This window comes from Tenrec ecaudatus, chromosome 13, assembly GCF_050624435.1.
Source record: "Tenrec ecaudatus isolate mTenEca1 chromosome 13, mTenEca1.hap1, whole genome shotgun sequence".
Taxonomy (NCBI): domain Eukaryota; kingdom Metazoa; phylum Chordata; class Mammalia; order Afrosoricida; family Tenrecidae; genus Tenrec; species Tenrec ecaudatus.
The window spans coordinates 68786016-68812860 of NC_134542.1; the positions used below are offsets into that span (position 1 = coordinate 68786016).

At 39.2% G+C, this 26845-nt stretch overlaps 1 protein-coding gene across 1 annotated transcript in view; it reads right to left on the minus strand.

Annotated features, from left to right (window-relative positions):
* UBR3 (ubiquitin protein ligase E3 component n-recognin 3) overlaps positions 1–26845 on the minus strand; it is a 176607-nt gene that overhangs the window by 101554 nt on the left and 48208 nt on the right. Inside the window, exons 6-9 of the mRNA XM_075529394.1 lie at positions 17443–17509; positions 9954–10084; positions 8650–8878; positions 2162–2341 (exon numbers count right to left, since the gene is read on the minus strand). Of these exons, the coding sequence (XP_075385509.1) occupies positions 2162–2341; positions 8650–8878; positions 9954–10084; positions 17443–17509 (607 nt within the window). The remainder of the gene's footprint in view (positions 1–2161; positions 2342–8649; positions 8879–9953; positions 10085–17442; positions 17510–26845) is intronic.

Consider the following 26845-nt stretch of genomic DNA (forward strand, 5'->3'; position numbering starts at 1 on the left):
GTATATTCAGAAAACGTAATAAAATGAAGTACTCAAATCCTCTGAGAGTGCTCCAAAGGCTGTCTTCTTAGGACTTAAGAATTGTGTTTTACTTACATAATATAAGTGAATATTTTTAAAGTCAAAGCAATTTGAATGGATGTGAGTTGACATTTTAATAAATGTTTTATAACTTAGTGAATGACCATTTTTAGATTAATGATTTTAAATGCTTATAAAATTACACTACTGTCTCCTTTTCTATCGGGGGAAAAACATTTTTCCTGTCAGGTACATTTTCATGAAGATATTATTAAACTATTTAAATATATCAATTAAAATGTGAAAATGACTGACCCATAGCCCTACGGGGGACAACACTGGAGACACTGTGGGAATTGCACCCGATCTGACCCCACCACATGAAGGCAAACCCTAAGGGGGACACTAAGGGCGTGCAACAGAACCGCAAGGGGAACAGAGGAAATACCAAAAATAGAGTTTGGGGTCAGGGCGTGGCACCCCATCAGACTCGACTGGAAACCACTCCTAAAGGGCAACTAAGTGACCTTGAACTATTTACAGCCTTTTCCTTTTTTGTAGTTAGTTTTTTGTTGTTGTTATTGTTTTGTTTTCTTTTGTTGCTTTGTTTTGCTCTGTCTTGTTTGTTGTACCTATTATTATCTCTGCAGGTCTACCTAGATAAAATAAGTAGGATTAACAATCAGGAGGGGAAAACAATGAGAGGTGGTTCCAGGGAGACATGGGAGGGGGGATATGAGGGGAAAGGAAGTGGCTTAACAAACCCAGGGACAAGGGAACAACAAGTGATCTAAAATCGATGGCAAAGAGGATGTAGGAGGCCTAGTAGGGCTTGATCAAGGGCAATATAACTGAGAGGAATTACTGAAACCCAAATGAAGTGGAGAAAGAGTAAAGTAAAAGGAAATAGAAGAAAGAACTAGGATACAAAAGACATTTATAGAGGTCTAAATACAGGCATGTACATATATTTGTATATGATGATGGGGAAATAGATCTATGTGCATATATTTATAGGTTTAGTATTCAGGTCGCAGGTGGACATTGGGCCTCCACTCAAGTACTACCTCAATGCAAAACACTTTGTTCTATTAAACTGGCATTCCATGATGCTCGCCTTCCCGACACAATCGCTAAAGACAAAGCTGGTGCATAAGTAAATGTGGTGAAGAAAACTGCAGGTGCCCAACTATCAAAAGATAGAGCATCTGGGGTCATAAAAGCTTGAAGATAAACAAGTGGCCCTCTAGCTCAGAAGCAACAAAGCCCAGATGGAAGAAGCACACCAGCCTGTGTGATCATGAGGTGTCCATGGGATCAGGCATCAGGCATCAAAGAACAAAAAAATCTTATCATTGTGAATGAGGGGGAGTGAGGAGTGGGGACCCAAAGACCATCTGTCGGCAACATCCCCTTACAAAAGGGTCGCGGGGAGAAGACGAGCCAGTCAGGGTGCAGTGTAGCAATGACAAAACATTTAACTTTCCTCTAGTTCTTTAATGCTTCCTTCCCCCACCCCACCCCCACTATCATGATCTGAATTCTTCCTTACAAATGCAGCTAGAACAGAGCATGTACACTGAAACAAGGACTCCAAGACAAGAACCCCTCAGGAGCAGTGGTAAGACTGGCGATACCAGGAGGGGAGGGTAGAAAGGGGGAACCAATCACATGGATCTACATATAACCCCCTCCCTGGGGGACAAACAACAGAAAAGTGGGTGAAGGGAGACGTCGGACAGTGTAAGATATGACAAAATAATAATTTATAAATTATCGAGGGTTCATGAGGGAGGAGGAGCGGGGAGGGAGGGGAAAAATGAGAAGCTGATACTAAGGGCTGAAGTAGAAAATGTGTTGAAAATGATGGTGGCAGCAGGTATACAAACGTGCTTGACACAATGGATGTATGTATGGATTGTGATAGTTGTACAAGCCCCCAATAAAATGATTTCTAAAATAAAGTAAAATGGGAAAATGAATGTGTAATCTGAAAGATGTGCTTCAAAAAAATTTTCTTTTTAAATAAATAAATAAAATAAAATAAAGATGTGCTTCAAATATGCCTCAATTCATAGTTAGTCATTTAATACTAGGCATTTGGTAAGCAAAAAATTAACATAGAAATTAAAATTCATACCTTGAAAGAATGACACAAAGTTCATCCATGTAACTAACAAACCATGGTCCTCCAGAAATCTCTTAGCCACACTTTGATGAGAAAGAATATTAATAAAATCACTAACAAGAGGCCAATAAGTATTATTCTTCAGTAATGCTTCTCCACAGTTCACTACCACATGTAAACTATTTTCTTCATCTAAAAAAGACACACATACCAAAAGTAAATACATTTTTATTTTTGTTTTGTTTTTTTGTTGTAACCAACACCACAGAACAGTGTAGACTTCACAATCAGAACCACTCAGCTCAAGACCAACCTACAATTTAAGGACTATGCAACCAGCGGTCTTTTAATTGAACTCGTGAGTTAATTTCCTCAGCTGTAAAATCAGAACTGAAAAGAAAAACCCACAAATCTGAAGGAAATTAAATGAGATTTTAACATTACTCTTAAAGTATCATTAGTTATGATGTATTTAACACTTTACAATACACAAACTGAACTAGATATTTATAAAACATTGTCTTGAATTTAAAGACATAACACAATATTTCAGTTGCAATCAATAAAATATTTTTATCCCTAGGTTCATCCCATTTTATATGTATGGTTCAAATGACACATATTTTATTGCTTTCTTCTATGCAAATAATATGTACACATAAATTTTTAACAAACATGATTATTTCAAAGATGAAATAAAAAGCTATAAAATTACATCTTTTTAAAAGTTTAAATATATTGTTGGGGCAATATTAATGCTGCTAGAAGAATATACTCTAAATATCTTTACAGTATTAAAATTCATTATAACATATCCATAGTTCTCTTAAACTTTCCCACTTAACTAGTTCACTGGACTAGCCCCCCTACCCCCACTATAAAACATACTAATACCCATAACAAAGAGAACATTTTATTCTCCAGTATCCAAGCTGAAGTTACAGTTTTTCTTTTTCTTCATGCCAATTATTCCTTTTTTAGTAATATAAAAGTCTAAAGTATATAAATGGATAAAATTGAATGTACGAAGAGAGTTACTACAAAAGCTGGATGAAATGTTTTTTGAAAGACAGTAAAAGTTCCCCTTGAAAATTCTAAAAAAAAACTTCTAAAGGAAAGACATAAAAGCCTAGAAAGAGTTTACACTCAGAATTACTTCCCAAAGATCTTTATGTTCTCCCTCAACGTTCAAGGAAATAGAACTGGAACTTACAGACGTGGGCAAAGGATGTTCATTCAAAAAAGCACTGCTACAATGGCAGAAACTTGCAGTGAGCAAAACCATCAAGATGTGAAGTTATTATTTCTCAACATAACCTCCATCGAGGCTCCATTTCCACGGTGTGGTTTCCATCTCTCTAACCCTTCCCTGTGCCCTTGGATTTATACCACATCAAAAAACCGTTTTCAGCATCCTCAAGTGACTCAAATGTATTCCTTTTCAATGTTCTTTTCAGTTTGGGACGGAATGAAAGTCAGAAGGGGCAAAATCAGGGCTGGAGACTAAATGGCGTAAGGTTTCCCAGTGACGGCCTCATAGGACCACCGTCCCCACCCTAGAAGAAAGAGGTGGTCCGTTTTTGTGAAAGTAAACAGTTCCTGAGTGCATCACCAATAAGCTTCAAGTTTCTTAAAACGTCTTCATAATAAGCCCCTGTGCTCTTCCTGTGTTCTTCAAGAAACCCTATCAAGAGCACCCCATTGGTATCCCAAACTACGTAGTCCCCAGAGCCTTTTGAGCTGACTCTTCCGCCTTGAACTTCACTCAAAAGCTACCATTCTGATTGGGCGTGTCTCGGTGGGCACCCTAAGTAGACTGACACGTCTGCAGCCATCCACAGAAACACAGAGACATGCTTAAACATGTTATACGTGGAACAAACCCATGTATGTATGAATTGGCACTCTAGTTGCAATAATTTTTAATATAACTTTATATAAAAAAGATAAGGGAAAAAGAACTCCAGTAAGAGAAACTATACCCCCAAAATTCCTTTACCCAAGGAGACAAGCCAGTCAGGGTGCAATGTAGAAACAATGAAACGTACAACTTTCCTGTAGTTCTTAAATGCTTCCTCCCCCCACCATCATGATCCCAATTCTACCTTACAAATCTGACTAGACCAGAGGATGTACACTGGTACAGATAGAAACTGGAAACACAGGGAATCCAGAACAAATGATCCCTTTAGGACCTGTGGTGAGAGTGGTGATAACAGGAGGGTGGAGGGAATGTGAGGTAGAAAAAAGGAACTGATTACAAGATTCTACATATAACCCCCTCCCTGGGGGACAGACAACAGAAAAGTGGGTAAAGGAAGACATCGGGCAGTGTAAGATATGACAAAATAATTTATAAATTATCAAGGGTTCAAGAGGGAGGAGGGAGTGGGGAGGGAAGGAGAAAAATGAGGATCTGGTACCAAGGGCTCAAGTAGAAAGCAAATGTTTTGAGAATGATGATGGCAACAAATGTACAAATGTGCTTGATATAGTGGATGCATGTATGGATTATGATAAGAGTTGTATGAGCCCCCAATACAATGATTTGTTTTTAAATTCCTTTACCCAAATTTAAAAGACTGGAGAATGTATATATATTTCTGTGTTTGGGTTAAAATATAATGTTTAAGGTACTATGTATCATTTTTCTAATGACTACTCATTTTAAATACCTTTTTCAATGAGCCACCTGCCTATCAAACTCATCAGTGAGGAGAGCCTCTACTGTACTTTTTTCATTTCCAGGCATGACATTTAGATCATTTTGTAAGTATGCTTGCTTCCAGTGCAACAGGATGGGAGAGAACCTAACTGAATGAAGGGGTGAAATGAAGGAGACTGTGTGGGGTAGGGGTTCGGGGGTCTTTTACAAACTACCCACATCTGAGATTCTGAAAAGCAATTACACCCTCTCCTCAATTATAGACATGGTTAGATTCCAAAGACTAGGTTATTAAGTAAATTTCAGCACTGTGTGAAAATAGAGAATGACTACTTCAGATCTTAAAAATGGAGAATGAATTTACTGAATTACATAACTGCCAAACCATCAAGAATCATGGCCCAACAAAGCTGATATATAGATTCACCACCATCACCACCAAAATTATTCTCACTTTGCCCCCATGCATTCATTTCTGCCAGATATATGTCATCATGAAAAAGAGTCAGGTAGATTTTCCACTAAGGTAAACAAATATAAAATGCCAGAGAGGAAGATAGGCACTGAGTAAGAAGAGAGTGTACTCCCACCATGAGCTGTGACACCTTGGTAACTGATAGAGCAGAACTTAGAAAGACGTTGGGGTTGGGGAGGGAGGGTGTTGAGAATCACATTTCTATTTAATTGTAACCAGAGAATGAATAAGCAAAATAGAATTAATTAAATTCCTATTTTCCTGACACTGCTTTAAATACTACTGTTCTTGTGAAGATCGCCCTGGAGCCTTTATTAAAATAAAAATGATTAAGACTTCTATTTTTATCCAAATTGTGCATTCTTCATTACAGATTCAGAGAGTAATGATTCACTGTTAAATGAGATTCACTCATCAACAAATATTTATTGACCACCTTTTGAGGGCTAGGTATTGCACTAAACTCTTGAGAGTTTGTAGTACATGAACCAGAAATTATATGATCTCCCCCCACTAAAAGTATTTTCTGAGAAGACAAAGAAGGATGATAGAGACGCCAATAGGAAAAAGTATAAGGAACCATAAGAATAAACAAGCTAGACTAGAATTCAGGAGAAAAGACTTTGAAGAGATGTGACAGTTAAATTGAAATAACTAACAGAATGAAGCAGGGGTAAAGATTATTCAGGTAAACTGAGAGAAGAGAGCATATGATGTGCTAGGTAGAGGGAGCAATAAATAACAGAAGGTCACCACCACTGGAAGGGTGGCATGACGAGGCTCGGGTGCCTTGTAAACCAGTTTAAGGGGGTTGGAGTTCATGAGCAAAGAATGGAGAGAGTCACAAGTACAATCCTAGAAACAACAGGAAAGAACTCCCTGGGTGCCACACACAGTTTGCACTCAGCTACTAGCCACCCGCATCGCAAAGGCACCTCAAAAGAAAGGCCTGGCAATCTGCTTCCCCAACAGTGACAGTCAAAGAACTCGAGGAACTCTGGAACACGTGGGCCAGTGGGTTTCAATCTCTCCACAGAACAGCTGGTGAATTCGACCAACAAGTCTCAGACGGCAGCCACGCTCTTAACCATTAACCACTGCGCCATGAGCGCACCTGGTTCAGAAGAGCAGACACTTCTCAAATAAGTTTTCTCTTTTACGTGTTAAGTTTTCTATTTTGTAAAAAAAACATTGTTTTGTGTTTATAAAAGGCTTTCTCTAAATAGATAATTCTATAAAAGAACATCATTGGCCTGGCCAAATGATGGCACACCGTTCTTCCAAAGAAAAAGTATCTATGTACAGCTACATTGCTAAGGGGTGAAACAGGTCATCAGACACAAAAATTTTAAGAACTACAGTAGAAAATGCAGTTTTAAAATTTTAGTTTAACAAGTGGTATGTATATTGCTTGATTACTGTGGAGAATACATTAGGCGCCCACCATGCCTATAATGAGAGAGCAGAACTGCATAGTAGGTATAAAAGTACAGGCACTGAAATCAGACATCCTGCCCTAACTTACTTTAAGACCACACACCACGGATTCAAACTCCCTAAAGCACGGGTATCTCGTTGATTGAAGAGATAACAATATCTACTTCATAGAATTAGTAAACATTAAATGAGATAATACATATACATTACTGAGGAAAAGTGTTCAAAAATGGTAACTATCATTACTAACTATTGTTAAATACTTCAAAACCTTGAAGGAAAATTGGAATTAAAAAGTAATGGAATGTCTACACTCAAATAAGGCATTTGCTCTGCAGTGAATAAATACCAATTTTCAGGATATGGTGTCATATCCAAGAAACAGAATATTCAAATACAGAGAAAGGAAGAGCTGATATGGACAGTGAAGTAAGAGCAGAAAAGGCAAGGCATTTTCTGTGCATTTTTCTCCCACAGAAATTACAGCCCCAAACCCAACCCCACTGCCATCAAGTCAATTCCAACTCAGCGGGACCCTGTATCGGGATTCTGAGACTGCAAATCTACATCGGAGGAGAGAGTTTCATCTTTCTCCTAGACAGAAAATAAAATGGTCGTAATATTTCGTTTCAAGTAGCATTCGCTATCTTTAAAGTCTAGCTGCAAGTACCAACAAAGGAAGTGGCAATCCCGATAGTACATGGCTGTGTCAACAACACCTGGATTCCCAGCATCAGGAGGCATGAAACTTTCCTGGCTCTGTCATTTATTAGCTGTATACTCATCACTTAATGCCTCTAAGACTCAACTTATTCATCTTTAACGTGGGTATCATGACAATAAAAATACCGACCTAAGAGAATTGTTGGGAAACATGAGTTACTAACATGATCTCTAGTAAACAGCAAATACACAACTTATAATTATTGAAGGGAGATAAGGTGAAAATACACACAGGACAAATGAGAACGGAATGAAGTCCTGGGAATAATATACTGTTGTTGCTAGGTGCCGTCGCGCCAGTTCCAACTCTCAACAGCCCTACACACGACGGAAGAACACGCCTCAGCTCTGTGCCGGGCTCACAATCGTTACGCTTGGGACCAGCATTGCAGCCAATCTTAGTGCAGGTTTTGAAAAGCCCCACCCACTAACTTCAGTTGATTCCAACTCACAGTGACCTTTATAGAGTCACCAGGACTCTAAATTTTTACAGAAGCACACAGCTCTGTCTTTCTCTCACCAGGAGGCCAGTGGTTCTACAGCCCAGACCTTGCGGTGGGCAGCCCAACACTTACCCCACACCACCCCGAGAGCTCTTTGATGCATTGGGGGGTGGGGGGAACAGTTCTAAATCGCAGCGACCCTCATAGTACTAAGCAAAAGTGCCCCCTTTAGGTTTCTGAGACTAGAAATATATAAATGGGTGTAGAAAGCCTCATCTTTTGCCTGCAAAGAGGCTGGTGGGCTCAAACTGCTGACCGTGTGGTCAACAACGCAAAGCACAACCCACTACACTACACTACAAGGCCTCCTTACGGCAGGTTAGGAAGTGTGAATTACGCAGCGAGCCCAAAGAAGAATTTCAAAGAACTCGGACGACCCAAGATTTGCTTTATAAATTATAAATCATAAAATATAAACAGAGATATCTAAGGCTGAGGGAAACAAATTCATGATAAAAATAGGAATATTTCTAATAAGACTATGGTTAAATAGTATTATCACATGACATTAAAACCAGCAATCATTAAAAAGCACATTGACATGTATAAAAATAACAACTTTGGCTAATTAAAAAGCAATGTATTTTTTTAAAAGCTATGTATTTGTATCTATTAATAGACCTATAAGGAGTCTTGAAGGCTAGTCATACTAAATATATTAATTTTTAAAAACTGGTAAAAATAATTCTGAGTTTACCTTGTAGCTCACTTTTGATAAGGCAACTTTCCATCATGTATAACAACACAGTGACCATAATATCCAGCAGCTGACATTCTTCTGTTACCTGTCTGGCTAGTTCCTCATTGCTGAATAACTGAACACTAATATGCACAATTCTGTTGGACATTGTATCTGATTCGTGGCTTTTCTTCAATGTTTTCATAATGAAAGCATAATGCTGAACAAAAGTTTTTGTAAAAGCAACCTGTACATTTTTCAAGGAAGAAAAAAATAATTTAGTTTTGAATTGTATAAAATATTTTCCAATATATTACATTAACATTTTTTAATCTGGTGGTAGCTTATGGTGATATTTAAAGTAACCAAAAACCTAGTTCTGACAGTCTTAAGTCATATTTTCAATACTGGGGAACATAAGCAAAAATCTTTTGACAAGTAGAAAGTAATGTAACCATTTTACCTGGTTAAAGGTTGAAAGCAATTACAGTAGCATGACTGAGGACTATGAATGCTCGCTTTTGCTTGCCACATGTCAACTTACTGTCCGTGTGTCGTTCTGTGACAGCTACAACAAAGCCTAACGTCTCAGCTAACCATCTTAGAAGTCACCATAACTAAAGGACAATTAATCAAATGCTCGTATGTTTCCTTTATGTACATCCTCTGTGACATGTATGTTTTTTACACAACAGTTGTAATGGCACACAGGGTAATGACACTTCTAAAGTGTCATTCCTAAAGAGGCTTTATTAACTATATGACGGGAAGAATTATAGCATCCTATATGTCCTTCTCATGCACTAAGCTGTGTCTCTTTGCCATAACCATATGGTGGTAACAGGCGGGTTGCCACAGTCTAGGACTGGAGACTTCATCTACATGTATTTGTATATAAGTCAATAAGGTGGCCAGCAGTCACTAACTCCATGCTTTTGAAATGCCTGATCCCACAACTTTAATTCAGTTCCCCCCATAAAACATTCCTATAGAAATCTATATACTTCCCCTTCAGAGGATTTACAATTTTCAACTATATATGTATTTATATATGCAATTGTGTTTCTAAGGTTTATTCTCCAGTATCCTTGGATTCCTGCTAAGTTCTGCTGCACTGACTCAGAGTCACAATGCAGTGTTCTTTATGTAAAGCCTGGTGGGCAGCGGTTGTTAACAGCCTTCCCTGTGTTACATCAGCCCTCAGGGATCAATAATATATTAAGCCACAACTAGAAAATATACACATTTTAAAAATTAGTACAGAAGAGATGAAAAAAGAAAGGAACACTGTTCAGGAGGAAGGGGGGACAAAGTTTAGGTACCTTATACTCTTGATCTGGAAGCATGTTGAGTAAGAAAGTAACCATCTTCTGGGGAAATTCATACTTTATAGTCCAAAACAATAGTTCTTCTAGGAAACTTTTATGTTTCAAAACATCCATTATGGATTGATCTGCACAATACAAAGAACACATTTCATCTCTTTCTTTTGCTCATCTCATTTACACTTAAAATTACTATAATGCCAACTAGGTTTCTATAAGCTCTACATGAAAAAGATAATACTAATCTCGATATTTTAATATAAAATAGTTATTGAAAATAAATAATTACATAAGCCATTTACCTAAATGGTTTCAACCAACATGCAAACTTCCGTATAAACTCGAGTATAAGCCGACCCAATTATCAACCAAGGCACCTAATTTTACCACAAAAGCTGCATTAAAAATGTGCTGAAAAACTTGGCTTATAAGTGAGTATATATGGTAATATTAAAGAAGCATATTCATACTTACTTTATACAACAGCTATTTAAACTAAAACAAATGCTGTTACATAAGTCCAAAGTCAAAATATTTTCATTACTTATCTAAGTGTTTAAAGCAGTGGCTCTCAACCTTCCTCATGCCACGACCCTTTCATACAGTTCCTCATGTTGTGGTGACCCCCACAACCATAAAATTATTTTCGTTGCTACTTCATAACTGTAATTTTCCTTCTTTTATGAATCATAATGTAAATATCTGGTATGCAGGATGTATTTTCATTGTTACAAACTGAACATAATGAAAGCATAGTGATGAATCACAAAACAATATGTAATTATATATTGTGAAATATTTATTTCCAATTAAAAATAAATGAAATTTTGTCTTGAAGCATGGCATAGCATGGGTAACAGTCTTCACACCGGGTACTCGTATTAAGTGGGGGTATCTGCATTTGGGCGGACTCAACTGGAAATGGATAGGGGAGCAGTGTCTTGGTTCTTAAGACCATTGGAAATATGTGTTTTCCAATGGTCTTAGGTGACCCCTGTGAAAGGGTCATTCGACACTCAGAGGTCGTGACCCAGAAGTTGAGAACCGCTGGTTTAAACAATGTCTAGAGAAAATCCTCAAGGATTTAATAATTTACCCATTTATTTAAATTAATCTTCATAATCCATGCCTCACACCATATATAAAAACAAATTCAAAATGGGATAAGGATTAGATATACAAATCAAAACAATAAAATACTTAAAAGAAAAAGCACAAACAACTATTCTGATCGGAATTACAGTAAAAGGTCAAAAACAGAATTTGGGGAAAGATGTACAATGAAGTTTTAAATCATAACAAAAGGCCAGATATACTGGTCTGATAGAGACTGGTGGGATGCCCAGAGCAAGAGCCCTTAGACCTGGAACTGAATCCACTCATGGAGCTCCCCTTGTGGCCAAACATTATATTAGGTGAACAACAGTGTCCATAAGGAACGAGGTCCTCAGAGCAACCAAACAAGACCAGGGCACAGCATTTGCTGCAGAACAGGGTTCAGAGGGCAGAAAGTAACAGGAATAAGGAGTAAATGGAAACAAGGAATCCAGGGAGAAGAACGTGGGAACAGCACTGGTCATAATAAAGGTGTTATGGGGATAATAACCAATGTCTTGCAATGAAATATATCTGAATTTTGAATAGAAAATAAAAATGTTGGGCTGGGGGGGCAGGTTAATTGCTGGTGGCCTAGCTTTTAACAATAGATTATCTAATATAAAAACAAAAGTGCAAACAGTAAAGGGCAAAGTACATAAATGGGATGTCATAAAATTAAAAACATTTGTTTATCAAAAGACTTTACCCAAAAAGTTAAACAGTGAGCACTGAAAATATCTTCGGGAACAATATTTCTGACAGGAACCTAATAATCAAAATATGCATAAAATTCCAATAACTTAATATCAAGAAGATAAAGAACCCAATCATAAAATAGGCAAAGGGGGGGGGGTGTCAAGATGGCATCCAGGTAGAATCATCCACCCAGTACTCCTGCTGTTAGACCAGAAAATTATGAAGCATGGAAGCAAGCTCAAGGAGAAAGCAATGGGACCAACAGTCTGAGGGACTTGGGGAGAAGAGGAAGTAGGGGAAGGGAGTGGTGAGCAAACACCTGAGGTAGTTTATTGTCCCAACCTGTCCCATAAGAACATGTGGGGTTAATTGAAGGGCAGAGGGATAAATAGTTCGGTGAGCCTCACCTTTCTAGTTCTCTGGTCTCTTGTTTTGTGATGGTCAGACCAGGGTGCAGCTGCCTTAACCAGTTCCCTGCTTCAGCTGGCAAGGCTCACTTCCTGACAGACATCCCCAAGGAGAAGCCACATGGACCTACCCAGATGCAGCCCTGGGTGCTGGAGCAGCCGTGTGGAGACCCCTGCCAGTGCTGAGATGCTTACATGTTCACTGATTCGGCTTTCCTCCTGCAGTCGGCATCATCGTGTGTGTGTTGTGAGATGGAGGAGGACTTTGTGGATTGGTGTCGGACATATGCATTAATGGGTTAATGTTGGACTTGTGGGCTTGGGCAGCACTAGGTTGGGATGTTTTCTTGATGGGTACTTAACCTTTATATAAAACTCTCTCTTATACATGAGTTTCTGTGGATTTGTTTCTCTAAAGTATCCAGACTAACACAAAGCCATAGGAAATTAAAATCAACAGCAAGAAGGACGTAGAGATCCTGGGGGAGGTTAGCACAACAGCAATCTAGCTGACAAAATTACTAAAGGCAGAAGAAGGGTGAGCAGGATGGTGGGGTAGGAGGAAGCTAAAAGGAAAGATCTAGGAAGCAAAGCTATGGATAGAGGTATAAACAAAGGTGTACACATATATAAAAATATTAATTCACAAAAAGAGGTATTGGTGCTTATACATATATTTATATGGCAATACACTGAGGTAGTGGATGGACTTTGGGCCTCTGCTCAAGCTCTGCCTCAACGCAAGAACACTGTTCTAACAACCTGGCATTCTGTGATGCTCACCCGCCCGGCACAATAACTGAAGACAAAATGGGTGCACAAGCAAATGTGGTGAAGAAAGCTGATGGTGCCCGGTTATCAAACATATAGCATCTGGGGTCTTAGAGGCTTGAAGTTAAACAAGTGACTATCTAGCTGAGAAGCAACAAGCCCACATGGAAGAAGCACACCAGCCTGTGTGATCATGAGGTGTCAAAGGGATCGCGTAACAGGCATCAGAAGACCCAAAACAAACAAACAAACAAACAAACAAAAACATATTGTTGAGAACATGGGGACTAAAAGCAGAGACCCAAAACCCATCTGTAGACAATAGGACATCCCCTCACAGAAGGGTCAGAAAGGAGGAAATCGGTCAACCAGGGTGCAATATACCACTGATGAAACACACTTCCTCTCCCCCCACTATCATTACCCGGGTTCTGCCTTTCACTGAGAGCTAAACCAAAGCGTGTACATAGGTACAGAAAAGAGATAAGAGCTCACAATGCACGGAATCCAGGAAAAGAAATGGGAGTAGCAATACCAGGAGGGTAGGGAGGAGGCAGGGAAAGATGGGGAGGAGTGGGGAACCGATTGCAATGATGGACACATAACCACACACACACCCCCAAGGGGACGAACAACAGAAACCGTGGGGGAAGGAAGACAGCGGTCAGTGTAAGATAATAAAATAAAAATAATTTATAATTATCGGAGGGGAAAAAAGAGGAGCTGATATCAAGGTCTCAAATAGAAAGTAAATATTTAGAAAATAATGATGGCAAACTATGTGCAAATATGCCTGATACAAATGATGTATGGATTGTTATGAAGGCTGTAAGAGCTCCCAATAAAGTGATTTTTGTCAAAAACAAATAAAACTTGTTCACAATCAAAGGGGGGGGGAGTGGGCAAAGAACATGAATAAGCATTTTACCAAATCAAAGGCCACCAAGCCCTTGAAAAGATGTCCAGCATCATCAGTCATCCAAACCATTGCTACCCAGTCCGTTCACCTCCCAGCAACCCAATGGCCACCAGGAGTGCAAGTTAGAATCAGGGCTTTGAACCAGTGCCTTCATTCCACTTAAAAGCCCTGCTGAATCTCTGCATTGCTAGCAAGTTCCCAGATGATGCTGATGATGCTAATTAGGGACCTATTCTGAGAACCACCAGTAGAGCTACTGTTAGGGGCCCCTGGAAGAGGGGCCCTATGAAAAACACTACTTACTTAGTCTGGTGCTATCCTCACAATTACTGTCATGCTTGAGCCATTTTAGCAACCACTGTGTCAATCTATCTCCTTGACAGTCTTCTTTTCCAAAGCCTTTCTACTTAACCAAGGAAGATGTCCTTTTCCTGGGGCTGGGTCTCTGCTGACAACATGTCCAAAGTACAGGGAGGAAATCTCACCATCGTTGCATCTAAGAAGCATTCTGATTATACTTCCTTATTCTTCTGGCAGTCCATGGCGCTTTCAATATTCTTCACCAGCACAAGCAGATCAGTGGCTTTCAAAATTTATGATGGACAAGAGTCACCAGGGTATCTAGTTAAAATGTGGGTTCCAACGAAGCATATGAGGGAACTTCAAAAAGCTCATGGGAGAACTCCATTATCTTCTTTTATTAATAAATCACTTTAGTGGGGGCTCTTACAGCTTATAGTAATCCATACGTCAAATATATCAAGCACATTTGTATATATATTGCCATCATCATTTTCAAAATCCATTATCTTTTCATTCTACTTTCCCACAAACTTTTTAAAGCCCCCCTGATATCTGGAGTGGAATCTTTAATATAACCTGGAAACTTGTTAGAAATGCAAATTCTCAGCAGGAATTGGAACCAAAATGGCACCCTTTGAAGATTAACCAAAACCACAAGGACCATACCATTTTACTCCCACTAATATGGCTAAGATTTGTGGAGGGGGGGGGTGTTAGGAGAGGGAGCCATGAAAAACAATTGTTGGAAAAGATGTGGAGAAATTGAGACCCTTAACTGGTGACTGGTGGGAATGCAAAATGGTACACAGTCACTATGGAAAATTGCATGGCAGTCCTCAAAAACTAACCGAAGAACCAAACTATAACTCTAATCCCACTCCGAGGTATCCAAAAGATTTGAAAGCAGAGATTCAAACAGAGACTTATATACTAATGTTCACTGCAATACTATTCACAATAACCCAAAGATGGGAACAACCTGAATATCCATCAACAGACAAAAGGAAGGGGAGTGTGAAGACACCCCAAGAATCTAGCACACTTTGCCAAACTACAAAAGTTGACACGAGGTTTGGCTGAGAATGCGACTAATGGCCATTGGTGGGTGAACAAGGGAAGGCAGTTTGCCTGCAGAAAGAACGCTTAGCATATTTTAAATAGACCTCCATCAGGTATTATCTTGCTATAATTTAATTTTTTTCCCTTCTGTCTCTGGTAATCCAGGTTTCATGCCTTAGGCTAACTGGATTTTAGATTGTTTTATAAAATGTCATAACATTTTTCATCAATGATTTTTGCTCTCCAAGCCTGCTTGATTTTAACCCAAAATGTTACATATTGAAGAAGACATCCATAAAAGGATTTATTTGGAACCCCACTGGTAATAGTCTGAACTTTCTTCACACCAATCCACATGCAGTCGAACTTGAAGGTGTTAAACCTTCGACACGTTTGTCATGGATTAAGGGCACAGAAACGAAGCACTGACTGACATGAACTGAAAGGTCGGTATTGGGCAGAAGCAGAGGCCATCAGCTTTCCAAAAACTGTAGACTTTGAGGTCCCCGGATTTCATTCAAACCTTTACCACTTTTGCAATTGCCTACCAATGGCAACTTGGCTTTAATGACTGGCAAAATTTCCATGGAGACTATAGCTATATTTGCTAGCTGTTTTCATATTTAATGTTTTTATCTGACATGCCTTTAGGTTCCATAAACTAATATTTTGCCTTAATGAGTTAATATTATTGAATTTTTTCAAAAAATAAAATAAACTTCAAGGGCAAGAAAATATCCTTAGCCAGAGTTTGACCAGAACACTATACTGAATATTTCTGAGTATCCCCTAAAAGTTTAAACTCTGGTGTATATGCCTAATCTGCTCCAAATCATAACCCTCTGAAGGACTCAATGAACACTTCTGCTATGTCAAAGAACCAAGTAGCCATATGGATTTCTGACTTTCTTCAGGTATACCAGATTCTCTTGTAAGCCAGGAGGAAAAGGCGTATGCATGTACGCATGCATGCTAAACCACATATCAAATCCATGCCCTTTGAGAATATTGCCAACAAAGTAAATGCAACTAAGTTAAATAACTACAAACAAACAAACTCACTGTCACTGGTCAATTCTGACTCACAGCGACCAGATAGGACTGAGTAGCACTGCCTGCACCATTGGGTTCCCAAAACTGTTCCCTAAGTCTTTACAGGAGTAGAAAGCCTCATCTTTCTCCCATGGAGTGGCTGGTGGTTTCTAACTGTCAAACTTACAGTAACAAACCAACACATAAAATACCACCACGGTTCCTTCATATAGCTAAGACAGACTTATAAAATGAATCTGCAACTGAAATTGCCTCTGTTCCCCACCTTTCCAGGTGGTCTCATATGTGTCACAAGACGTACTTAATCAGCACTAGAAATAAAAATCTTCTTTTAACCTCTAGATATTTTCTGAAATGCCCCACTAGCCCAGAAAACAGGCCATGGTAATATTTGGAAATTTATGGCACAAATCCAAAGCTGAAGATGTCAACGAAAAATAAGTACATTAGAAAAACTTTTGGTGAGGGTCAAGCAAACAGTGGCTAAGGGCCTAAGAGCTGAGATTTGAATTAGACTATTATTTACTGTGGCCTCTAATATGCATCCATTATATTGCTCATGAAATGGCACTAATAATAAAAACAGTAAACGTAGTTTCTTTCAGAGTTAAATGAAACAATGCTTAGCATTATTTCTGACACACACGAAAGGTCCAATTGATATTACCCATTATTATTACTAACTTAATTCCTCACTAGAGACATATCCATTTTCTCTTTTGAGTAGGTATATAATGAGCCCTTACTATGTATAAAGAGTTATTCATTCTCAAGTACCTAATCCACACTCATATTCATTCTCATTCTCTCTCGTTTACCACTCTATCTTCCTGGACTTTTTCCACTTCAGAAATTGGATACCCTAAATTATTAAAAGCTTACTACAAACTAAAACTTTACACCAAAGCACTGGGTCCAATCAATAAAAGGACATACTTTCTGTCTAGTTCAAAATGCTAATATCCATTTGATGAAAAACAGAATCCCAACAGCCAGAATTTTACTTGCTTTTGAAATCCCCTAATACCACTCCCTAACAACACGACTGTCACCATCAGAACAGTCTAATCACATACTCTTACAAATGCTTTCCATGTCCGTTTGACAAACCAATCAGACATTCTTCCTAATTCGACACAGTAAAAGGATTTCCATGCAAGGAAGGAGAGAACACAGATACCTTTGGTGCCACTGCTTAGTTTGACTCTCTTGCGTTTGCCCAGACCTTGATTCCCATCTGGATCTTCCTGTAGGAAAAAAATATATAATCAGTCATATTCATAAATTTCTACATTTCACATAAATGTAGATATGTTTATATTAAATAAATCCCACGGCCATCAGGTCAATTCTGTCTAGACACCATGTTGTATTTTATTTATTTATTTAAGATCATTTTATTGAGAGTTCTTACCGCTCTTATACATCAATTGTATCAAGCATATTTGTACATATGTTGCCATCATTTTCTAAACATTTACTTTCTATTTGTGCCCCATGTTGTATTTTTTTTATCATTTTATTAGGTGCTCATACAACTCTTATCACAGTCCACACATACATCAATTGTGTAAAGCACATTTGTACAGTCATTGCCCTCATCATTCTCAAAACATCTGCTCTCCATCCAAGCCCCTGGCATCAGTTCCTCACTTTCTCCCCACCCTCTCTGCTCTCCCTCCTTTATGAACCCTTGCTAACTTATAAATTATTATTTTGTCATAGCTTGCCCTGTCCGATGTCTCCCTTCACCCACTTTTCTGTTGTCTGTCCCCCAGGGAGGAGGTTATATGTAGATCCTTGTAATCGGTTCCCCGTTTCCAACCCACCGTCTCTCCACCCTCCCAGTATCACCACTCACACCACTGGTCCTGAAGTGATCATCAGTCCTGGATTCCCTGTGTTTCCAGTTGCTATCTGTACCAGTGTACAATCTCTGGTCTAGCCAGATTTGTAAGGCAGAATTGGGATCATGATAGTGGGGGAGGACGAAGCATTTAGGAACTAGAGGAAAGTTGTATGTTTAATCATTGCTATATCGCACCCTGACTGGCTCGTCTCCTCCCGAGATCCTTCTGTAAGGGAATGTCCAGTGGCCTACAAATGGGCTTTGGGTCTACACTCCACACTCCCCACTCTCATTCACTATGATGTGGTTTTTTTTTTTTTTTTTTGGTTCTTTGATGCCTGATACCTGATCCATCATGATTGCACAGGATGGTGAGCTTCTTCCATGTGGGCTTTGCTGCCTCTGAGCTAGATGGTCGCTTGTTTACCTTCAAGCCTTTAAGACCCCAGATGCTATATCTTTTGATAGCCTGGCACCATCAGCTTTCTTCACCACATTTGCTTATTCTTTGTCTTCAGCAGTTGTGCCGGGAAGGTGAGCATCATAGAATGTCAATTTAATAGAAGAAAGTATGCTTGCATTGAAGGAGTACTTGAGTGGAGGTCCAATGTCCTTCTGCTACCTTAATACTAAACCTATAAATATATGCACATAGATCTATTTCCCCAGCATCATATATAAATCTATTTATATATTACATACCTTTATTTACACCTCTCTAAATGCTCTTTGCCTCCTAGCTCTTTCCTCTATTTCCTTTGACTTTCCTCTTGTCCCACTATCATGCTCAGTCTTCATTTGGGTTTCAGTAATTCCTCTTGGTTACATTACCCTTGATCACACCCTACCAGGCCTCTTACACCCTCCTCAACACCGATTTGAATCACTTGTTGTTCCCTTGTCCCTGGGTTTGTTAACACCACTACCTTTCCCCTCATATCCCCCCCTCCCATGTCCCCCTAAAAGTGTCGGTCCCATTGTTTTCTCCTCCAGATTGTTCACCCAGCCTATCTTATTTAGACAGACCTGTAGAGATAGTAACATGCACAAAAACAAGACAGAGCAAAGCCAAGCAACAATATACAAAAAACCAATGACAAAAAATAACACAACAAGGAAGAAAAGCTTGTAGTTAGTTCAAGGACTGTTTGTTGGCCTTTAAGGAGTGTTCTCCAGTCCAGTCTGTTGGGGCATCAAGTCCTGGCCCCAACGTCCACCTCCCATGTTGTATTTTAAAAGCTTCTTTTACTAAGTTTCTCTGACCTTGCTGCTAACAACCATATACCCTTCAGGAGACTCTCTGAAGTCTGCCAGATGCAGGACAACACAGTCTTCATTTAGAGGGCCTTTCCACTATGGTCTAACAGATGCAATATGTGATCACTTATACCCACAGGGTCTTGATTCACAGCAGTATTGATAAATAGACAGGCCCGAGAAAGCAATTTTTATAGCAGGTTACCTGAAAAACCTACCCTGTCATAATCCTGTGAAAATCCTATAGTAAACTGAAGAGTACTAAAATGAGGAGTACCAAGGCGTGCAATAATGTGCACTTAGCCAATCGTCTAATACCATATAAATTACTCATTGTTATCCACCTATCCCTGCTGAGTCCCCATTTTTAAATAGCCTACCAGTGACACCTGATTAGTCTATTATGATTTTGAAAGTTTCAATTCATGCTGTAACTATACAATAATGTTTCCTTTTTCACTGTGTGGCAGAGAATCCATCTTGACTGTGAATTTGGATATCTTCAAAGTCTGGGCCATCTCTATCCCTCAGTAAACCTCTTTTGGTCTTACTTTAATGTTGCTCTATGACAAGTGAACTAAAATATCATTTTAATGGTATTAATTTTGATTAAGATAGAGAGTAAAAAAATCTCTAGTAGTAAAACAGAAGCACTCTTAAACTTAATCTGTGCTTCCAATGGGAGACTTTTAAATACTCCAAAATAATAAATTAAAAAAATACATATTCCTAGCATTGTAAAACCTTTACTCTCATCACCTCCAGTCCCCTCTATCTTCTCTCCTTCCTTCTTGTGATAATCTACCCACTCCCTCCTTTAGCTTCCGTGTGCATTTGCTATTTAAAAGCTAGGTATATATGTTTTGTTAAAGAGTCCAAGAAATCAAGATGGCCAAGTAGGCAAACATACTATACAGATGTTCTACAACAAAGATACAAGAGACCAAATAAAATGGATTCAGAGGATAAACTCAGCTTCAGAAGAAAGGATAAAAGTGGATTGAATATTGACTGAGAGGAAGCTATACAAGAGCAACAACGAGAGAGGAGACAGATGAAGCAGGAGAATTATTGGTTGGCCTGAGACAGTGAAGTCATCTTAAACTTCTGCAAGCAGCAGCACTCAATTGGGAGAACTTAGACACACATTAGTAGCTGTGTGATATGTCTGCCCTTGCTCCCAAGCCCTCTTGGGGACCAGAAGGATGGCCAGCCCCACATCCTTACTCAGTGGCCAGTATGCCCACCCCGCCCATCACCATCCACCTAGGCTCAGGGGTACCACCCCACCCTTGCTCACCCGCCAGCACTGTGGGCTCCTTGCTCGGTAGAGAACACAAGCTTATTGCTGTGCCGCACACCTCTCGTTTCCTATGCCCCACCCTGCCCCGGTTTCCCTTTGCTTTTCTTTCTCTTCCTTTTTTTAATCATTTTTGCTATCTTTTGCTTCTCTTCTTCCCCTACCCCACTTCCTTCTTTTTTCTTTTACTATTCTCTTTGCTATTTTTCCCTCCACCCTAATTTCTCTTCGTTAGTTATTTTCGTTTTCTCTTTTCTTTTCCCCTACGTTATTCAATTCCTTTTACTTACTGTTGTTTTCCTAAGTTCACCCACTTCTCTATTTTTTTGCTATTGTTTGTGTTTTGCTTTATGTCATGTTTACTTTCTTTTCCTTTTATTTTCTTTTTTATCTTGTCCCATGGAACAGTAGAGCACTGTGTCCGCATAGTCCAGTCACACCTATACCTCTTGTGGCTCCAACCACCAGGAGAAAGACACTACCTACTCCTGCATCACCTGCTCGTCAGTAGACAGTGTTCGAGATCATACAAACCTGCACTCGACTGCACTACCTGAGCAGCAAAAAGAGAACTACATGCGCGCACACATTCTCTATCACAGACACTGGAAGACATACAATCATCAAATAAATACTACTACAACACTACAACGTCTCAGAGACAACAGAAATCAGTGCCTATGAATAAATGAAGAAATTGTTCTATACGTGACCAAAATGCATCACCAGAAAATAAGTCTGAAGAAGTTAATACCATTGGAACTACCTGATACAAAATCCAAAAGGATGAACTTTAAGTGCCTTCAATGGATTGAAAGAAAAATAGAGAAAGCTGCAAATGAAGTGAAGAAAAACACCCCCCAAAAATTAAGAATTAACAAACTGCCAAACTAAAAGTTAGAAACTACACAAAAACAGAAAATTGAAATCCAGAAATCTAAGATTTCAGAAATAGGTAATGCATTGATAGATCAAAGGAGTAGAAATGAACCAATTCAAGACCGAATACTAGTCTCCTAGAGGAACAATCAGGAAAAAATAGAACAAGAAATCCTAAGAATTTTCTAGGACACCAATAAGAATGAATCCTGAGGGCAGCTTGGGAAAAATAAAAGTTACCTATAATGGAGAATCAATAAGATTAAGCTCTGATCTCTCAAAAGAAATCCTGCAGGCAAGAAGAAAGAAGGCAATAGGAGGACATATATAAATCTCTGAAAGAAAAAGAAAAGAAAATAAAGAAAAAACAATTATATCCCTAGCAAAATTGTCCCTTGAATATGATGACAAAATTAGAGCATTTGCAAGGAAGCAATTTTTTTTTTTAATTTGTAAACACCAAATCAGTCTTTTAAGAAATATTGAAGGGAAATTTAGGACAGAGAACCAAGAAGAGAACAGGCTGAGATTAAATGTATGAGGCAACACCAAAAAGAAATTAGTCCAGATATACAAGTATCCAAAGCAAAGCAAACCTACATGACTAAAAATAGGGAGCAAGTGTATCAATTTGTACATGAAGACAATTACAAAGTAAAAAGAAATAAATTTTCTGTAGTTCCAGAAGTTCTAAGTGGAGAGGAATCAAGTAGATTTCAATATAGAACGTATTTTTTCTTGGGAAGAAATAAATTATGGAGTTGAGTGTAGCCTCAAAGCAAATCAACAAGCTTCATCAAAACAAAAGGAAAACCATAGACTGAGTAAACATTAAAACAACAGCAATGAATACAATGACAAGAAGCCCACAAACAAAATGCACTCAACACAGAAAATTATATGGAACACAGAAGCCAGAGAACCACAAAGATGCACACAACAAAATGACAGCAACAAAGTCAACATGTCAATAATTATGCTGAACATAAAAGGATTGAATGCACCAGTCAAGAGAAAGAAAGGAGCGCAGTGGCTACGTAAACACGGCCCACTATAGTCTCTGTACAGGGACACACCTCCGACGCAATGAAAACTAGAGATTGAAAGTCAGAGGATAGAAAAAATATATCAAACTAATGGCAATTCTTTTAAAAAGGAGTGATAATATTAATTTCTGATAAAAGACGTCAGAGTAAAACTCAAGAGAAAAGATAAAGCGGGACCGTATACCGTGAATAAAAGATCAACTGAGGAAGACATGACCATAGTAACTGCCTATGGGTCCAATGAAAGGCCTCCACTCTACAACTACAGCAAGAGGGTACAACACATCACTCTCGATGAAGAACTGAAGTAGAAAGGAGCTTAAAAACATACAACTACGCAACACGATCAACCAACTTTACCTCATAGACACAAACAGAACAATCGACCAGTGACAGTGAAGGGTTAGGGTCCATCTGGCTACACCAGAATTCTCAGTGGTATAGCAAGTGTAACTTGGTAATGCCCCACGACAGGATCTCCTCAAGGAGCCTGCTCTTATATTGGAAACCTGCTTCCAAGTAGATTGTGGAAAAGAATTTTGCTGAGTCTAGCCCCTATATGTGTTCCAGCAATCTATGGGATTTTTTCCAACTTAAGCCAATCCTGGGAGTGATCAGCAGCCAACCATCTGATCTGCCAACCTGCAGATTATCAATGTGCCTCTGCAGCCAGAAGCCTGTCATCTGCCTGCCAATCTGGAGTCTATCAGCCCCCACAGTTATAAGTGTCAGGGAAAGCCTCCAGTCTAACATGTGAACTATAGGCTTAGAATTTGTTCAGATTTGGAACCTGTCACTTCTACAATTACATGAGCCATATCTTTGATATAAACCTCTCTTTACATATGCATATAAGCTTCACTTAGCTTTGTTTCTTCAGAACCCATTCTAACACACTCCCTTAACAATATTACAATATACATTCTTTTTCAGCATACATAGAACATTCTCCAGGGCAAAACAAGTCTCAATAAATTTTAAAACATCCAAAAACTACAAGGCATCCTTTCATATCACAGAGCTATAAAATGAAAAATCAAAAATGGGTCAACAAAAGGGGAACAGGCCCAATAAATAGAAATTGAACAACATCCTGCTTAAAAACTACTAGGTAGTAAAGAAAATAATAAACGAATTTTTTATAATTTCTTAAAGAATGAAAACACATACTAAAATATTTGGAAAACTGTAAAAGCAGAGGACAACTGATAATAAACGCACACATCAAAAAATTAAGAACCAGCCAAAATTGACACCTTAATCCAACATTTCCAACACTAAGAAAAAGGGCAAGAAAATAAGCCTAAAGTCACCAGGAAAAAAACAAATAAAGATTAAAAGCAGAAATAAATGAAACAAAAAAACTATTAAAAAATCTACAAGCCGCGTGCGCGGCCCCGCCGCACGTCGGGACCGGGGTCCGGTGCTGAGTGCCCCTCGTCCGGGGAAACGGGGCGCGGCCGGAAAGGCGGCCGCCCCCTCGCCCGTCACGCACCGCACGTTCGTGGGGAGCCTGGTGCTAAACCATTCGTAGACGACCTGCTTCTGGGTCGGGGTTTCGTACGTAGCAGAGCAGCTCCCTCGCTGCGATCTATTGAAAGTCAGCCCTCGACACAAGGGTTTGTAAAAAAAAAAAAAATCTACAAGATAAAGTTGGTTCTTTGAAAGGAACCAACTACAGCAAATCTAACAAAGGAAAGTAGAAGGTGATGCAAATAATATAAATAAGAAATTAAATGGGCAACATCACAACAGAAATAACACAAATAGATAAGAACAAAAGGAAAACAGTAGAAGAATTGATGCACTTGAATTGTGGTTCTGGAAAAGAACACTGAAGGTACTATGGACTGCTAGCACTGGAAGAGGTAAGGCCAGTGGTCCTTAGAGGCAAGTATGTCTTACATACATTAGACATGTTTTCAGGAGAGACAGTTCCTGGAGAAGGACATCATGTTTGGGGAAGTGGAGGGCAGTGAAAAAGAGGAAGGTCCTCAATGAGATGGATTGACACAGTGGCTGCATCAATGGGCTCAAGCAAAGGAGCAACTGTGGAAATAGCATAAGACCTGCATGTGTGGTGTTTCAGTCTGTCGTGCATTGGGTCGCTATGGGTCAGGGCCGACTTGATGGCACCCAACAGTAACAATGAACTGTACCTTCAACAAATTTGAAAACGGACAAGAAATGGAACATTTTCTTTTTTTTTTTTTTAGTTTTACTTATTTTATAATTGAAAGTACAAAAACATACATATGGATGTTGTATATACATGGACATATACATGTAGAATAGAATATTAAAAAAAGATTTTAGTCTCTAATTTACAAGTTTATATTGTTGTCTTCATTGCTCTCGAAATGGAACATTTTCAAGAAACATACTACCTTACTGAAAATTAACAATGACTAAATCAGAAAAATTGAGCACACCCATAACCAAAGAACATGCTGATCAGGTCATTAAAAAATTCCCAACAATATTACTATTATTTAATAGTATTATTAAAAGTCTTTATAAGTATATTTGAATATGCTTAAGGCAGGGGAGGGAAAGAGGGGGAGAAGGGAACATGGGCATTTGTGTTCACATATGAGATGTGCATTCCTAAAAAACCTTACACACAAAAAAGATGAGAGTTTGCAGAGAGAAATGGGTCTGGGCAGAAGTTTAAATCTCAACTTTGTAAGCAATAATTGATACCCTGGGAGATAATTTGGATGCGTAACACCTTGGAAGAGTTTGAGGCTGACTCAGGAGATGTTAACACCACACAAGAGAGTGGGAAAGCAAGCTGGCCGATCAGAGAGAAGCAGAGGACGCAGCCTGCCACGAATGAAGGCAAGACGAGGCTTCCTTAAAAGTTTTCGGCTGCCCTTGCAGCACAGCTAAGAGCTTTCCCTCTCTGGCTAACGTTAGTCACAGACCTCACGATTCCCACTCTCCTAAACTAGGAAAGACTAGTCATGTATGAACCAACAGCATGCCTGCTAGAGTAACCTCTTTTCTCTATTTTTCCATCACAAGAGCAAACAGGTATTGTGGAGATATTGTGGTAGCATTTTGGCGCTAGCAATGGCATCGGTGGCAGGTTAGAACTGTAGTGTAGCTTCCCAGATACCCTCTCAGGTACAGGCCATCAGTTCTCCACAGGAGAAAAGCAGCTTCATGCTATTGTTCTCTCTATTAGCAAGGTTTCCTTGGCATTCATACCACAGTCTTAAGTTTGGGTTTCTGCCAACATCAGCCTCATTTCTCAAAGCCAATCGCCAGGGTTGTCCAGAGCTACCACTTAACTCATCTATTCATCAGCATTTACTAAGCACTCAACATGCCCTCCAGTCTTTGCCAGGCCACTGTGGTCATCCACCTGGATGTAGAACTGATAAAACTACATTCTTCTCCTCTGCCCCTAGAGAAACTCAGCCAGAATTAAACATGAACTTCTGAAAAACAGACTGCAAAGCCATGCCCCAGGCCTCAGGTGCTTCAGAAGTTTGAGATTTCAGATAATTATTTATGAAATTGTTCTTCCAGCCTGGAGAAACAAAGGTAAACATGGAAAGAATATATGCTATGTCTCAGGCTAGATTTACCTCATATTTCAAATATAAACTTCCTATTGAAAATTTCAAGCTATGCATAAGGTTTTCAAAGCTTTGAAACATGGTTCTGGAGACACTTGTATGAGCGGAACGGGTTAATACTGCATGGCTGAAAATCAGGCAAGGTGTACATCCGGGTTGTATCCTCTCACCACACTTTCTCAAACTATGCTGAGCAAGATAAGCTGGATTGTATGAAGAAGAATGTGGCACTGGGGCTGGAGGAAGGCTTAGTAACCAGATGACACAACCTTGCATACTGAACGTGAGGGAGATTTGAAGCACCTAGTGATGATCAAGGATTGCAGCCATCAGTATGGATTATGACTCGATGTAAAGAATGCTAAAATCTTATGATGATATATGGAGAGAATGTTGAAGATGCCATGGATTTCATCCTACGTGGCTCCAAAATCAATGCTCACGGAAGGAGCCGTGGAGAGATTCAATGGCACGTCGCATTCGGTAAATCCGCTGCACAAGACTGCTAGAAAGATACTCTCTAGATACTCTAAAGATATTCTCTAAACCCTAAAGATACTCTAGATCAGGGGTCCTCAAACTACGGCCCACTGAGGACATTTATCTGGCCTGCCAGGTGTTTTGCCCCGTATTGTTTTTTACTTCAAAATAAGATCTGTGCAATG